A 16,063-nucleotide genomic window follows, 5' to 3' on the forward strand; every position below is an offset into this window, starting at 1 on the left:
CAACAAGAACATATTTGACGTGTCACGAAATTTTTTCCAGTAAGTTCAAGCATTTGGTTACGGAGAATTAGGGCTTCAAACTGTTCATTTCGATCATTTCATGAAAAACACGGCTAAGGAAAACATTAATATATGTTAACGCAAGAAATAAATCAAAATTTCAATTCATTATGATTCAAATTCAAAGGTTGATATATCATATACAAGTAATAAAATTAAAAATTTTGCATTAAATGCTGAGATTTTCGTCTCCAAAATTAAGCTATTGCGCAGATATCCACCGATTTTTGCGAACTGGCTCTTAAAGTGGAAAAAATCGCTAGAATCCAGTGTCCCCGCCTTGTACCAGCTAAATTCTATACGGTTGTTTCTGGAAATGTGAAAAATTCACGGGAGTGTGCTGAAATTAAAAGGAAAACTATCACGGCTCAGACGACTTCACAAGTTATTGAGTAATAATCTAAATACTAAAAAAAATGTATTCTGCGAAGTACTTATAAAAGAATTTTTCGGTCAAATTTCTTTGAAAGTAACTGAGATGATGTTGTTAGTAGTGTAAAACACGTAATAAATGTACATTCATTGACCATACAAAAATTTTCAAACACTAGCGGTACTACGGAACCCTATATTGCGCGTGGCCCGACACGCACTTGGCTGGTTTTTTTTGGTCATTCATACGGATTTTTACACAAAAAAGTAGATGAAGAGAAAAGTGTCAAATTAAATGTCAAAATTGTCAAAAAAAATTACTGCCGCAGGCCGCTGTCAATTGTCATATTGTGAATGTCAAAAGTCGAAATTCGAAAATAAATTACAAAACTTGAAAACTGCATCTGATGTGCACAAATACAATTCGGTAACAAATAAGGAAAATATAGCGTTTGTTGTGTAAATGTTCATCTAATTCCGAGCGTAGTGAAAGAATATGTGATGTTTATACGTTAATAGTGCGTTCGTGGACATGAAAATGTCTGGGAGAACGGCATCCATCGATTAATATTTAACGAATGGACCGGAGGGCGACAAGTATGTAAAATTTTATGAACCCGTGATATTTTTAGACATACCGGTGCTATCATAAATCCGTGTGATGGATAATAGTAGATCAGGGCAGTAATAGTTGCATCTCAGCGTCTGACGCGCCAGCTGACACCCACGTAAATATTGTTTGAACAATCTCACTATTTACTTTCACCAAGCGGCGACTAACTTTGGTCTAACAGCTCTAAAAACATTCTAACATTACACGTTTAAAATGTCGAGTCTTATTGCTTTACTTTTGTCTAACTAGTTACTGTTCTTTCTAAATTATTGTATGTTATTGTAAATCAAACAATAAAATTGAGTTTTAAATAACAAAGTTTTTGTGATAAAATCATATCCTCTGGTATTTTAACTTTTAATCCCATGATTGTGGATTCGTGGAAATCTATTGTTATCGCAGTCGAATGTGACCACTTGGGAGTTGAAGCATTAATACATAGCTTAGAGTGATTTTTAAGACCAATTTACAAAAATGTATTAAAAATCAAATTATTGAAAATCATCATGCTTACTTTTGCCTTTTCTACTTTGCAAAAATAGTAAATAGTAGTAGTCCAGTAAAAATAGTAAATAGTACAAGATTTCTGCGTTTTATTACAGCCAAAATGTGTTTAGTGTACAATGGATCATTGCAAATTATAAAAATATCTTGTGCTGATACTGTGAATTTATGACGTTGCCAAGGTCAAAGATGAGCAGATTTTTTAAAGATAAAATAAAGATATTTAACGTTAAAAATAAGCATTTCCAACTACTACTATACTAATATTATCTTTAAGTAATATTTGCTTTTCCTTAACATGAATTTAAATAATAGCTTCAATAATATAGCTGAATTAATTAATAAGTTTACACATTGTATTCAATTCAAATTGATGATTAAACATTTACACAAGCTTAGGCATTAACTTTGATCAAATAATGTACTTATGAAATGGACAAAAGTAAGTAAGTAGAGCAAAATAAATAGGCAATACCAATAGCAGCAGAATAGAAGTTGGAAGACGTCATTTCATGAAGTAATATTTATTTCTAGATGTAAACCTTAAATTGATACTGGATAATAAGTTTTATCAATTGAAGGAATTATGTAAATCATGCTTATTTTTGGTCAGACTATGTCAATATAATATTTGTTTTGATCTGTAGGCTGGGTTTGACATAACGCGACCAATCTGCATAGTTCCGCCATCTGCCTATGAATATACTTCTCTAATAGTATATGACTATATATTATACACAGGTGGGGGCAATGATGATGGTGCGGCTGAACATGAAGCTGGCGCTGGCGGCGCTGTGCGCTGTCGCGTTGCTGCTGATGCTGTACTGGGCGCACTGCACCGACGACAGACACAAGCCCAGTATGTACTGTCTCATGATGATTTGAGTAAACACTATTCTTTATAGTAATAATATCTGCGCTGTTTACTCTGGCTTTGTGAGGTTGTGTACCTTGTCTAATATGTTGTAATAAATGAATATATGACAGATATGGACAAAAATAGTAACATTTTATGGAATATTGCGTGTGTCCCACATTGGTGACCCCAACGTGATACATTTTATCTGTCGTATATATACCGACGCACTTAGAAAACTTCGATAGCGCGATGCAGGAATGTTAGGCTAATTGTGGGTACCGCCACAATTTATTTGAGGAGGTATTTTTCAATGCTCATTATTCTGTAAGCATCACTAAAGTGCATTCCTCACACAGTGGAACAAATAGAAATTCGTACATTGGGACCCATCCATAAATATCAGAAACAAACGGTATCTCTATGGACCCATCGATACTTGTCTCTTTCCCGCACGAATATCTTGCTGTCTCGTTTCCACTAATACACTTGCGTGACCAAAGGAAAGACCCTAAAGAAACGATAGGTACACGAATTTCAATGTGCTTCGCGGCCAATCTATAGCAGTATTCCCACAAGCGGTTAATGTACGAATTTGTACTATCTAAGAAATTGATTCATAGGCAGTTGACAGACCTACGTCATATGGTCGGATCATGTCAATTTAATGTTATTTGTGGTCTGTCGTCACTCGTCTGGGTTTTAAAGCCTCTAGTCCACCGACGCTGCGAACTGCGAAACAGCGGCGAACCGATTTACTGTCTCATCCGCCACACGACAATGCGTTATATTGCATCTCGCTCTATTACAGTTTCGCATTTTTTTTCTCAACGTTGGTGTACTAGAAGCGTACATAACGCTAAACAACATAGGTCCGCCATCTGCCTATGGATCAACTCCTCTGTATAACTCCTTCTACCGGACTATAGCAGTTTCCTCAACTAAGTTCCCTACAGTAGGTGCAGCGGCGCCGGCTGCGGAGCGGTTCGTGGCCATCGAGTGCAGCATCAACGGCGAGTACTCGGTCGCCTGCCGCCGTGACGCCGACCAGCTATATCTGCCGTTCTCCTTCATTAAGAAGTACTTTGAGGTGTGTTTATAGTCCTCCCCTTTTTAAAACGCTTTTATTAGCTTGGGCTGTATGTATGTAACGGAATCTTTGAGCACGTGGGAGACGTGGGACGTTTAACGCGGGAGAGCTATGCTTCGGCAATAATGGGCCGGCTCGACCGGAGAAATACCACGTTCTCACAGAAAACCGGCGTGAAACAGCGCTTGCGCTGTGTTTCGCCGAGTGAGTGAGTTTGCCGGAGGCTACCCTTTTCCTTTCCCTACCCTCCCCTATTCCCTTCCCTACCCTCCCCTATTACCCTATTTCCTCTTAAAAGACCGGCAACGCACCTGCAGCTCTTCTGATGCTGCGAGTGTCCATGGGCGACGGAAGTTGCTTTCCATCAGGTGACCCGTTTGCTCGTTTGCCCCCTTATTTCATAAAAATGATTTTTACCTAGCTTCGGTCGTCTAATTAATTCGGAACATTACATGCGTATTAGGGCCAACGACAATGCAATAATTTATTAACATTTTCAAGAGAAAAGCATGTTTTTTTAGTTTTTTTTTTTTACTATTACATAATATTTTAATTCCAAATCTATCTCCCATTTTAAGACCAGCAACGCCTTTACAACGGCTTCGATGTTGCCGGTATTTGGTCATTTTTCCGCTGGCTCGCTTGTAGGTATTTATAAAAGTTACAAAACTTTAAGAACTATTTTCCTATTGATCATTTAGAATTTTAAAATTGGAGCTCAATCGCCATTAGGATATTTCTTCTATATGTTACTGTATATGAGGATATTTTTTTTCTTTGTTTAAGTTTAGCACTTTAACATTATTTTCTGCCACCATATTTTGGTTGCCTGGAAGAAACCGCTGAAAGCGGTAAGGTCGCCTATTTGCTATGTTCCTTGCCTAATGTTGTTTTTGTTATTTTATATTGTTTATAATGCAAATAAAGAATTTATAAATAAATAAATATTATTTTATTTCATTTTATATAGTAAAATGATTTTAACAATAATTACATTATACTTTGCAACGTTGAAAACAGGCCGGATCCCGCAGGTCCGGTGCTTTTACGTTATTACACGTAATAGCCAATCACTTAAACAAAGCCAATTGAGACGACCTACATGCGAGTTTTAACTCTATTATGTCAAGATAAGACTCATATTTATATGAACAAATGTTTATGCAACTTCTACAGGTTTTCATGTATGCCACTGGATAAATTAGTCTATGTTTGGCATCAGCTTTGAGCGTTCTACTTCATGTCTGTATTTCAATTTATTACAGAAGAATACAGCAAATGATTGCGTACAAGGTGTTACTTAAACAAAGTGACTAATCTAAATTCTAAAATCTAATAATGCATCATAAAATTTACTTGTCAAACCGTTTTTGTTTTGTTTCGCCGTGCTTATTCTTTATTTTCAACATTTTAAATACTTGCTGCACCTGCATGAATATAATGGCTACAAGGGCGGTCAGTTACATGCTTAATCAGATAATTATATTGAATGCTACAACAGCTTAATGGCTTGTATTTCAAGCTACAAAGCCTATCTGGCTACACATTGCCAAGCTGTCTAATACGCCGCGCTTCCACAGATGTTCGCTCTTGCTTTATTACCGTACTTTAAACTATAAACCTGAGTGTAAAAAGCCTCTAAAAAAAGTAAAAAATAGAAACCTACTCTTTCCTAAGCTAACCTAAACTTACCTTTTCATACATCTACTAGTTTCCGAGACTTACCCACTCTTTCTTTCAGGTATACGGAAAGCTGACAACTGTGAACGGTGTAGAGAGATTCGAGTGGTCCCATAGCTACAGCAAGGTATACCATCCAAAGAAGACGTACGATCCTCGCGGTACCTTCACCACCTTCGAGAACTACAATGTCGAGGTCCGAGACAGGGTTAAATGCATCAGCGGCGTCGAAGGAGTTCCGGTGTCCACGCAATGGGACCCAAAAGGCTTCTTTTACCCCACCCAAATCGCCCAGTTTGGACTAGCTCACTACAGCAAGAATATTACTGAGCCAGAGCCGAGGGTCAAAATTTTGGAGGATGGGGACAAAATATCCCAGAACTGGATTATCAGCAAAGATGCGGTTATGAGTAGAGAGTTTGATCCGGAGTTAAAAATGAAAGTCCTAAGTTTTGCGACGACCGATCATGCATCAAGTCAGGTGTGGTTGAAGTTAGATATCGCTCAGGATTTTGTGTTGACCATGGACCTGCTTTTGAAGCCAAACTCCTCGATGACCGTTGTGCTACAGAACAAGGATAAGAAGGAGACGGTGTATCTGCATTATGTGTTCAACAACCAGCTCATCAGCGCATTGGTAATTGCTTTTTATAAAACTGAATTTAGGCATGTATGTGTGAATGAGAAATTAGTCTGCGGACTCACGTCATTTGGCTGGTTTTTATCAAGCCTAGCCGATTGGCGATTGCACGGCTGACAGGCGGAAGTTTTAGTACTCAATTGTAGAGTCCCCTTTTATCCTTTGGATACAGATTTAAATGCGGTGTTTGTAGCATGATTTTAAAGGAAATATTTAATTCAGGACGATCACATATTCTACGGCGTGGGCGAGGAGAGCGCGTGGCGGCGCGTGACGCGAGATCTCATAGTCGACATGCAGAAGGGCTGGCAGCTTCTCGACAGACCCAAGAGGAAATCGCCAAGGAATAAGTTTAAGGTACAATAAAAAAATAATTAATATTAAAAAGCCTAATATAATAAAATTCTACGTAAAAAGTTGAACGTTGGATAAAGTCGTGGGGTTTATGTTGAACTTTTATGCCTTTGTATTAAACAGAAAATCTTGCTGCAAATCCAATATAATCCAAATAGCGCATTTCTTTTGTAATATTATTTTCTTCTTCGGTTTATAAGTATATAATATAACAGTTGTTCTTCTTATTGTGTAACTGTAGTATGGTGGTTATTTGTTTGTAACTCCTCTACTAACCATGCAGACCGTGTCCATAGATAAAAAAGGAGAAATTAGTAGAATTGCGTTAAGAGAATGTCTCTTAACGCAATTCTTCTACTAATTTATCCTAATGACATTACAAGTGTATGTCCTATAAACCTTTCATATCTATTTGTAGATATCGAGCATAATCCTGCGCGGCTCAGGGTCACTGGGTTCAGCACAGTTGGCGACAAGCGCGCACACTGCGCATTTCTACGCGGCCGCACGCTGGCTGGTACGCTCGCAGCGTCCCAATGGCGGGTGGCCCGTACCCGCAAGACGTCGCGTCGCGCCGCACGTCCCAGACCTTACGCCTGGCTGGTGAGTTTTTTATACTTTATGTGGGAGGAATAAGGTTGAAATTTGCACATACCGTATTTCTGTGTGGCCGCACACTGTCCGGTTCGCTCACAGTGCCCCAACGTCGGCTGGGCTGTACCCATGGCTACGCTTGGCTGGTGAGTACTATTTACAGCTTTATGTATGACGTATAAAGTTGAAATTCTCATACGGGGCATTTTTACGCGGCCGCCGGCCGCACGCTGGTAGGTACGCTCCCAGCGACGTAACGGCGGCTGGCCCGCACTCGCAAGACGACGCATTGCACCGCACGTACCGAATCTCACGCATGGCTGGTAAGAAGAGTGGTCATATTGAACTTTCCGTACAAAGAATAATATTTTATTTGAATTTACAAGGAATGTAGATCATCTTGTTGATTTGAGAATTTGTTTTTATGAGCTTGTATTATTATATTATATAAGTTGGTTATTTTAAAACAATGACTGCCGAGGGCTGTCAACATACGATTCTACTTGACATTGAATGAATAATGATTATTTATATCGCAGACTCGCTGCTTCATTGAATAATCATGCCCTTAACGAGCATTAAGTAGAATTGACATTTGACGCACATCAATCGAGCGCTCTCACTCAACACAAAAACAACTTGTAACAATTCATGCGGAATTAATTTGCCTCTGAAAGGACCTTATTTCAATTTCATAAGGATCAATTTTATGGGAACCTCTATATAAAATATTAACACTAAACTTTGTTGGAATTACATAATATTATGGTTACAATTAATATTGTGTATATTTCCTTATTCCATAGTAAATAAGTTAATCTGTATTTTGACAATTTCAACAAACATATTCAAACATCTATCTACTCAATAAATATTAGGTCTATTATTCACAACACAAGTTATGAAGATAAAACTATTTATAGCTGTTCCAAATGATATAAGAACAACATTTAACCTAATAAAAGCTAACCGAGCGAATAGATCGTATCTAGTGTGCCAATTATGGTTATAACATGCGCGCGCGCATAGCAGGTCATCTGCTTAAGGATTAGGTACTAGTGAAGGCAATTAAACGCGCATTACATACTTAATAAATATTAAGCAAGTAAATTATGTCGCAGTTGTTTCAGTTTTTTCTCCTTTCGATAAGAATGGCCATGCTCTAAGAATACCCAAGTCTTAATTTTATGCTCTGTTCAGATTCAACATGCATAATTGATTGTTACATATTATATTTTATATCTCATTATTAGGAAACGAAGACGATCCATCAAAAAAAAAGACGAACACGGCGATGACAAAAAATATTCCACGTTTTTTTAGGATTCCCTAAAGCTGATCGCACATGTCAGCACCGCAAACGCGTCGAACGCACCACATAGTACAAGAAATATGGCGCACGCGGTGCGGACGAATGTGCGAGGTTTCACATCATTTCATATAATGAATTCTAAAAAGCGGCATGTTCAGCGCGTGCGTGCTGATAAATGTGCGATCACCCCTAAACTCTTGCAAGATTAATGTGCTCTATTCAATATTTATACAGTTTTCTTGCACATATTTCACTTTATCATATTATGTTTCTTACAAAGTTATTATTTTTCTAATGTGTTGTCCTTAGGCACTCGGCGATGAGTCAAGGTCACGGTATCTCTGTGCTCGCCCGCGCCCACTACCGCAGCGGCGACGCGGCGTTCCTGCGAGCGGCGCGGCGCGCGCTCCGCGTGCTGCGGCTGCCGAGCGGCGCGGGCGGCGTGCGAGCTGTGTTCATGGATAAACATGTGTGGTGAGTATCGAATCAAACTATGACCTTCATGTTCCCACTAGCGCCAATAGCATAGTACAATGTGGAAAGTTAAGTGATAAAATGTCTTGTCTTTCACATCATAAATACGAGAAAGGAGAAAAATAACATAATGTTTAACTAAGGTTTACTTTAACCCATCAACTCCCAAGCGGCACCCGGGTGCCGCATAACAATAGAAAAGCTCTTTTCTTTAGAAAAGATTCTCACTGAATGTGTTTTCAAGATCCAATAGCATCGCCGCGCTGAGCGAGGTCACGGCAAGCTCACCTCAATGAAGCGATTCTTGTAGTTCACAAAAACACATTCCTCGCAACACATCTCTGGTTGAAACGCAGCCTAAAGATATACCACCATTTTCCAGGTACGAAGAATACCCCACCACGCCTCCGCTCTTCGTGCTCAACGGTTTCATATACACCCTACTCGGGTTATACGACCTACACGCGATAGCCGGCGACCGCGACGCCAAGCACATGTTCGACGACGGCATGGCGTCACTGAAAGCGCTGCTGCCTCTCTTCGACACCGGCAGCGGAAGCTTCTACGACCTCCGGCATTTCACACTCGGAGTCAGCCCCAACATCGCCAGGTGGGACTACCATGCTACCCATGTGAACCAGCTATACCTCCTAGCGGGGTTGGATCCCGATCCGATATTGCTAAGCACGGCGAAACGATGGGAGAACTACATGAGCGGGAAACGAGCCGCGCATAATTGAAATCGAGCTGGAACTCGGTAGAAATTATTCTCTGGCTGAGCCGATTCTTGGAGATTGGTGGATCCTATGGTCTTCTGTGGTTTGTCCTTGAATCTACTGGTTGATTTATAATTGCGGCAGATTCTTGGAGATTGTTCCGTGATATTATGGTTGTCTGTGCCTGACTACGTGGCTGGTCATACTTGCTGAGTGATGCACAATTTCCATTTGTTTCGGAAACTTACTACGTTGGTATTGTTCAACGCAGTAAGCGTTTACTAGCTGTTGCACATGGTTGTCGAATCCGATTCGAATTTCGCGTTGTGAATCAGGCCCTTGGTCTGTGATTAGTTGTCGAATCTGGTCTAAGATTCTTCGGTTCTGACCCTTGTCGGTTCGGGCAAAACCTTTTTAAATATCGATGCTGGCGTTGAAGTTTAAAAAAAGATTTTATATGGCAATATTGTTAGCTCTTTCGAAGGTCCGATTCCAATTTTAAGTCCTATATAATTGGCTTGGTAGGTCGTAGGGCTACGGCCTGACTGTAGTTTATCTACTCGATATGTAGCATGGTTGTAGTTGACTGAAATATGTACCTGAAAACGCCTATGTGACGAGCGAAAATGTAATCGCTCAGAAAATATGGTGATTATTGTTAGTCAATGAGTTGTACTATTTCCTTTAGAATTGAAGCACAAGCTTTTTTTAAATTGCAAATATATCCTTTGATATTATATATTTTAGATTGGATAGTATATGATATTGATTATAAAAGTGAAACCGCACTAGAACGACACGACACGGCGCGACACTTCACTTCCATAGAATTGAGTGAGTCTGACGTTTTACGAACGTCAGTTGTAAATTGTAATGGAAGTAAAGTGTCGCGCAGTGTCGCTTTACGGCCGTTCCCAATATTTGATCTATCTCTGGTTTTGCCCTACTAGAGATAGGAATAGCTCACAATTGACATAAAATGTATGTCTCTAATGTCTAATGTGAGCTATTCCTATCTCTAGTAGGGCAAAACCAGAGATAGATCAAATATTGGGAACGGCCGTTAGTGCGGTCTTACCTTGTGCAACTCATTGAAAATTACTTTTTAGGTTGTTAAAAATATTTTTGCCACTTATTTTATTCTACTTTGACTACGCGTAGCGTAAGGATTTTTTATTTGTATTTATTTAACACTTAAAATAGTTAACCTACTAATAATTTACACAACGTATAACTTTTCAAGGTATGTCAAAGAGCAAACCTTGCATAGTTAATCGCTGTTTGTATTTTTATTAGTTCACGGGTTAATGTTTTAACAGTGTCTTAATTTAACAAAAGCGTTTTAATGACATAAATATAACATGTTAACTGTACAGTGTATATAAATAACTTTATTAATCTTAGTAGGAGAGTACACAATAATATACTTACCTATATTTTTTCACTAATCCGTAAACTTTCCATATAATTCGGAACTATCTTGTTGCACTACATCTGCATGGTTTTGCAGCTTGTATTAATATTACATTTTCAATTAAAAATCGAATTGTAAAATTAAAATTGTAAGAACCTAGTAAATTGCAAAATAAAAGTTTAAAACATATATAATGGGACCATTAAATAACAAGTTTGGTTCGTGTTCTTTCACACTACACGATTTACATTGCAATTAGCTGAAATTTCATAATATGAAGAAACTTAACCTAAATAGTAAATACTCATACTCGTGTCTTCATATCTGTCTTTGCTTACCAAGAGAGCTGTAAAATACCTTTTTAGACCAAATATTTATCTATTTATCAAAATTTTCACATTTGAATAAATTTTCGATTAAATATCGATTTCATTGGTTCCAAAATATCATTTTACCATAATCGATGCTCTCAATTTCAAAAGACAATATTACAGCCTTCACAAAGAATCACTATATATCTGTAAATGTATAAAGAACTGATTTATATACTGCTTAATAATATTATTGATTAATAAGGCTTGCCCGATACTTAGAGTAGATTGAAAGCGAATTTAAATTAGTAGAATATTATGTAATCGAGTAGCACAATATACGTAGGATGGGCATTGGGCATGCTTATTCCAAATAATGGATTGTGTATTAGAAAATTTCCAAGGTCAATTTATACATATCCTTCTTAAAGCAACGTAATTTTCTCAAATAAAGCTGTCCTGACTTTTAAATAGATGTTATAACAACATATTAATATTATTATAATCGTAACGTTAGGTTTTTATCAATTGACAACATTTCAAATTTTTAACATGGCTTTTTTATTGTTTTATATGAAAGTAGACTTAAAATAAGGCGACACGTGTTTCTTGCTTTTTCAAAATTATGTTTTTATTATACCTAAAAAATAGATTTTAATCCTTCGTATTCTAAAGAGACGTAAGCGCCAAGTGACGTCATACTTATGTCTGAACGGTTAATTCCATTGCACTTTACAAAAGAAAAAAACTGTCAATGTAAGTTTGTTACGTTTATTAGGACGTCTGTCAATGTCATCGTCAACCTGGAGGATAGGTAACCAATGAGGTAACGTTATTTTTTAGAAATGTCATTGTTGACAGGTGGTTGACAGTGACGGTTTTTTTTTATGCTTCATGTTGTTTTTTTTTTAAACTATTTCACACCAGGCAAATAAAATGTATGATATTATGCCGTACGTATGACGTCACAGCGTATTTTTCAGTTTTTCTTTATTTTCTCAGTAAATAAGCAAAATAAAAAAATGTTTTTTTTATATCAGGAGAAGAAACTAAAGAAACGGTATTTTTTATTTTAAGGCTTAAAAAATTTGAAATGTTGTCAATTTTCATGCTGCATATTATGAGGGTCCGATCACACTTAGATACGAAAAGGAGCCTCCATGCTACGTTGCGTCGCGTTTAGGTGTATAACTTACCCTAAAATAATATTTGTAAAAAATATGTATAAATAATTTAATATTCTAACACAAGCGCACCGTATCACATTCGACTTGTACTTACTACATAGCTTGTACATGAGAGAGAGTACTGAGTACTTATCAAATAATATCATTGTGTTACACATGATATTATTTGATAAGTACTCAGTACTATCATCACTAAACAACACTAACTTTTATAATTCCGAATTTCAACGAATAATTTTCATCGCTAACACAAACAGTTATCCCACAATTTGCTAATAACACGTTTAGCTGTGAGTATATCTTGTCCAAACAATGAGGCTTACACATACAAATTTTGTCATTTTTTATACTCGTCTCGAGTTTTGGACTATACCATAATTAAGAATATTCTAAGTTATTTTATATGAATAATTTTTAAATTATACATTGATACTGTCGCATAAAAAAAGAAATTTAAGGCAAGACCACACTAGGCGATAATACGCAGCAGCAGGCGACGCAACACTTCACGTTCCATACAACTGACGTTTTGTGTCGCAAAGTGCTGCTGCCGCGTAGTGCGGCTTATCTTATACGATTTCGTTCAAAAATATTTATAATAATTAAAAGAATATTTAATTAAATAAGGCCGTATACTGTCGCATCGCTACGCTGCAGTGTAGTTACGCCTAGTGCGGTCTCGTCTTAACCCGACTAAATTACGTAGGCCCGCCCTCAGCCTATGATTCTATTAGAGAAGTAGGACATATTACTGCAATATGTTTTCACTCTAGAGGCAGCTCCAGCAAAGTCAGTAAACAAAAACTTTTGTTCAAAGTTTAACAACGTTTCTGTAAATTGACTCATATGCCGTCTGCAACATATCGGATTTTGGGATTGTTTACTGTACAGCATGACTGGTGAGACATGTTCAATCGAGGACGTGATATTTGGCTATTATATTCGTTGAAACAAAAATAAAAAAATATATCAATTGATCACTGAGTAAATGTAGCTTTAAGTTAAATTATTATTTACCCAACGCATGGACACCTCGCGCGGGAGGGGTTGCGCGCGGCGTGGGACGCACGCCGCCGCGCCAGCCGCAAAGTAATTTACTAAGCGTCCATGATTCATTTATTTAAAGGGGGTCAAAAATTAAGTACCTAATTTTATTACATAATTATAATGAGAATCGAGTACCGAGTACTCTCCTTAAGTATTTATCATGTCTCACCAGTCATGCTGTATATATGCTAGTAGCGCCCTTTGCTCCGTACCTTTGTGTAATATTCCCTATCGGTTCAGTACTTTTATAGGTACTAGTGATTTTGTATATTTTTTCGCGTACATTCCAATTTTAGGCCATATAAATTATTATAATTGTGTGTTGTTTTTATATAACATTGTTATTCGTTTTATTCGAAATTAAACTGACTGTTATTTGTAGCGAAATAAAAATAATGCCAATATACATTGATGAAATTGTAAACACAGAACTTGCCTGTACCACCTTTATATTGTTTAAGATAATTGTTAACTTCATAGACAAATGAAAAGACATTTTAATTGCCAACTCTGTACTTATTCCATCTTACTATTTAAAATATTTACGCAGAGTATAATTTAATCCGCTGTCTTTATCTGTCGCCTAACGTTTCCAATATATGCCAGATAGAGACAAGCAGATCTTGTAATTCGCTAAGTAAATATTTTCATTAGTAACTGGAATTGTAAGGTCCTGTAATAGTTTTAGCATTGGCGAATACAGAACGGTCCTAAATAAGACATAGTCTCCAACGCTAAAAGTGTGCGGGCCTTAATGTAAATAATTCGTTATCTGTTCTGGATGAATGGGTAGAGGTAGAACTAGAATGCACATGTGAATGACAATAAACGTCTCCGATAATGTGGGTTTTTTAATTATTTTAACAGTGATAGGTCGCGCAGCATTTTAAGATTGCTTGGGATAACTAGATGAGGCAATCGGCGCATGTTTTAGGCTGTTTACACACACGCCGCAGCAGCACCGCCACCGCCGCCGCCACCACGGCGGTGCCGCTGCGACGTGCGTGTAAGGACCCATAGAAATACAGATGAGTATTGCAGCGGCACCGCCGCGGTGGGGGTGCCGCTGCCGCTGCGGCGTGTGTGTATACAGCCTTACGTCTACCAGTACCACTCCTCCGCTTGGTGCTTACTCCTCACCATACCTAACAAAAAACTAACAAATCTCTTTACTTTTTTACCAAGCAATCTTAATGCTGTGCGCAACTTATAATACCTACCCTTCATTTTATTAACCGACTTCCAAAAAACGAGGAGGTTATATATTCGGCTGTGGATTTTTTTTTGTATGTTCGACCACTACTCCGCCGTTTGTGAACCGATTTTCAAAATTTTTGTTTTGTTATATTAGGTTTCATTCCAATTTGGTCCCATTTTCACAAAAGTGGTGATCTGATGATGGGATCCATGAGTAATCGAGGAAACTCCTCAAAATTTATATGGAAACAAATGGTGATTTTGGTTTTATGAGAAGCATCCTAAGCATATGCTACCAAAACGCAAGATTTTGCACCAAGGTATACTATGGTTCCGAAGATACTAAGAGAACTCCGGATTCCTTATAGATACAAGTTTGGGGGTTTAGGCGGTGTTTTAAGAACTGAAAGCATATGCTACTATGCAAATTACATTCATCATCATCATCATCATCACTACCATGTCAGGGTCACCAATGTCACAACTCACATGGTTGTATATGGATACAATAAACACACTACACCATAAAATATCATCAGTCATCACGTTATGTCCTTATTTATTTGGTATATTTCAAAGTGATTTTAATATAAAAAAATATACTTAATGTTGTTTCATAATGCTGTTTCAAAATACATAATATTTCAAGTACCACAAAATTGAACATAAGTAACAAATTCAACCTTTACTCCAGACCGTAAGGCACACATTTGGGTTGGACTGAAGGAAACGGGGCACTATGGAAAAAATACTTAACCTCTTATAACCACCCTTTTTGAATACACCAGTCGATAGGGGGCGCCAAGGGGAGTAAGAAAGCTCAAATAAACTTTTCTCAAAAATCAACCCCCGGCCAGATACAGGCCGATATACGAACCTCGTTAGTATGGCGAAAATACTTAGAAAATTTTTGACGACAAAAATACAACCCCCTATGACCACCCCTTTTTATTATACCAATCGATAGGGGGCGTCAAGGGAAGCAAAAAAGCTCAGATAAACTTTTCTCAAAAATCAACCCCTGTCGAATGACAGGCCGAAATGTGACCCTTGTTACTATGGCGAAAATACTTAGAAAAATTTGGCTAAGTTTTAGGAACCTACGTCAATTAAAGCCAAAAAAAAACAAACAATCTAGAAAGTCCAAAAGTAGGTTAGGTTGGAACTTAGACCACAACACCCAGATAATATAGGTGCCCCGCGTAGCGGGGCTCCGTCGACTTTCTTTTGTAGTAGTTTGTCAAATAAATTGGGGTAGGTTTGTAAACATTTACCAAGATTAAGATAATATTAAGGGGTTGAAGTATTTTCTTACGCGATGGTTAGTAGGTAACTAAAAAGAGTGAAATTATTATTTTTAACAAAAAATTAAAACCGACTTCCAAGGTAAAAACAATAATAACATCCTTATAATATGAACTAAAAAGTATTAAATAATTTTTCCTATCTAATAGTGCCTTTTTCCGAATTCGGCTAAACCTCAACTATTTCTGTACTCAATCTTCATAATTTTGAAGTCGGTGCCAGTTCCAAAAGTTTCAAATATTCTGTCAGAGAACTAAAGGTTCAGCTATCTGGTACCGACTTCAAAATGATGAAGATTGAGTACAGAAATAGTTGAGGTTTAGGCGAATTCGGAAAA

At 37.5% G+C, this 16,063-nt stretch overlaps 1 protein-coding gene across 2 annotated transcripts; it reads left to right on the plus strand.

Annotated features, from left to right (window-relative positions):
• Positions 1–805: 805 nt before the first annotated feature.
• Positions 806–10,164, plus strand: LOC121731942 (D-glucuronyl C5-epimerase). Of its 2 annotated transcripts, none has more exons than XM_042121641.1 (8): positions 806–1,029; positions 2,291–2,408; positions 3,362–3,495; positions 5,237–5,812; positions 6,038–6,172; positions 6,588–6,772; positions 8,385–8,549; positions 8,932–10,164. In XM_042121641.1, exons 2-8 carry the CDS (start codon positions 2,300–2,302, stop codon positions 9,287–9,289), a joined length of 1,662 nt encoding a protein of 553 aa, XP_041977575.1. In that variant the 5' UTR covers positions 806–1,029; positions 2,291–2,299; the 3' UTR covers positions 9,290–10,164. The 2 variants fall into 2 exon arrangements, with proteins under 2 accessions (XP_041977575.1, XP_041977576.1); XM_042121642.1 differs by having other exon boundaries at positions 3,365–3,495.
• The last annotated feature ends 5,899 nt before the right edge of the window (positions 10,165–16,063 follow it).

This window comes from Aricia agestis, chromosome 11 (assembly GCF_905147365.1).
Source record: "Aricia agestis chromosome 11, ilAriAges1.1, whole genome shotgun sequence".
NCBI lineage: Eukaryota > Metazoa > Arthropoda > Insecta > Lepidoptera > Lycaenidae > Aricia > Aricia agestis.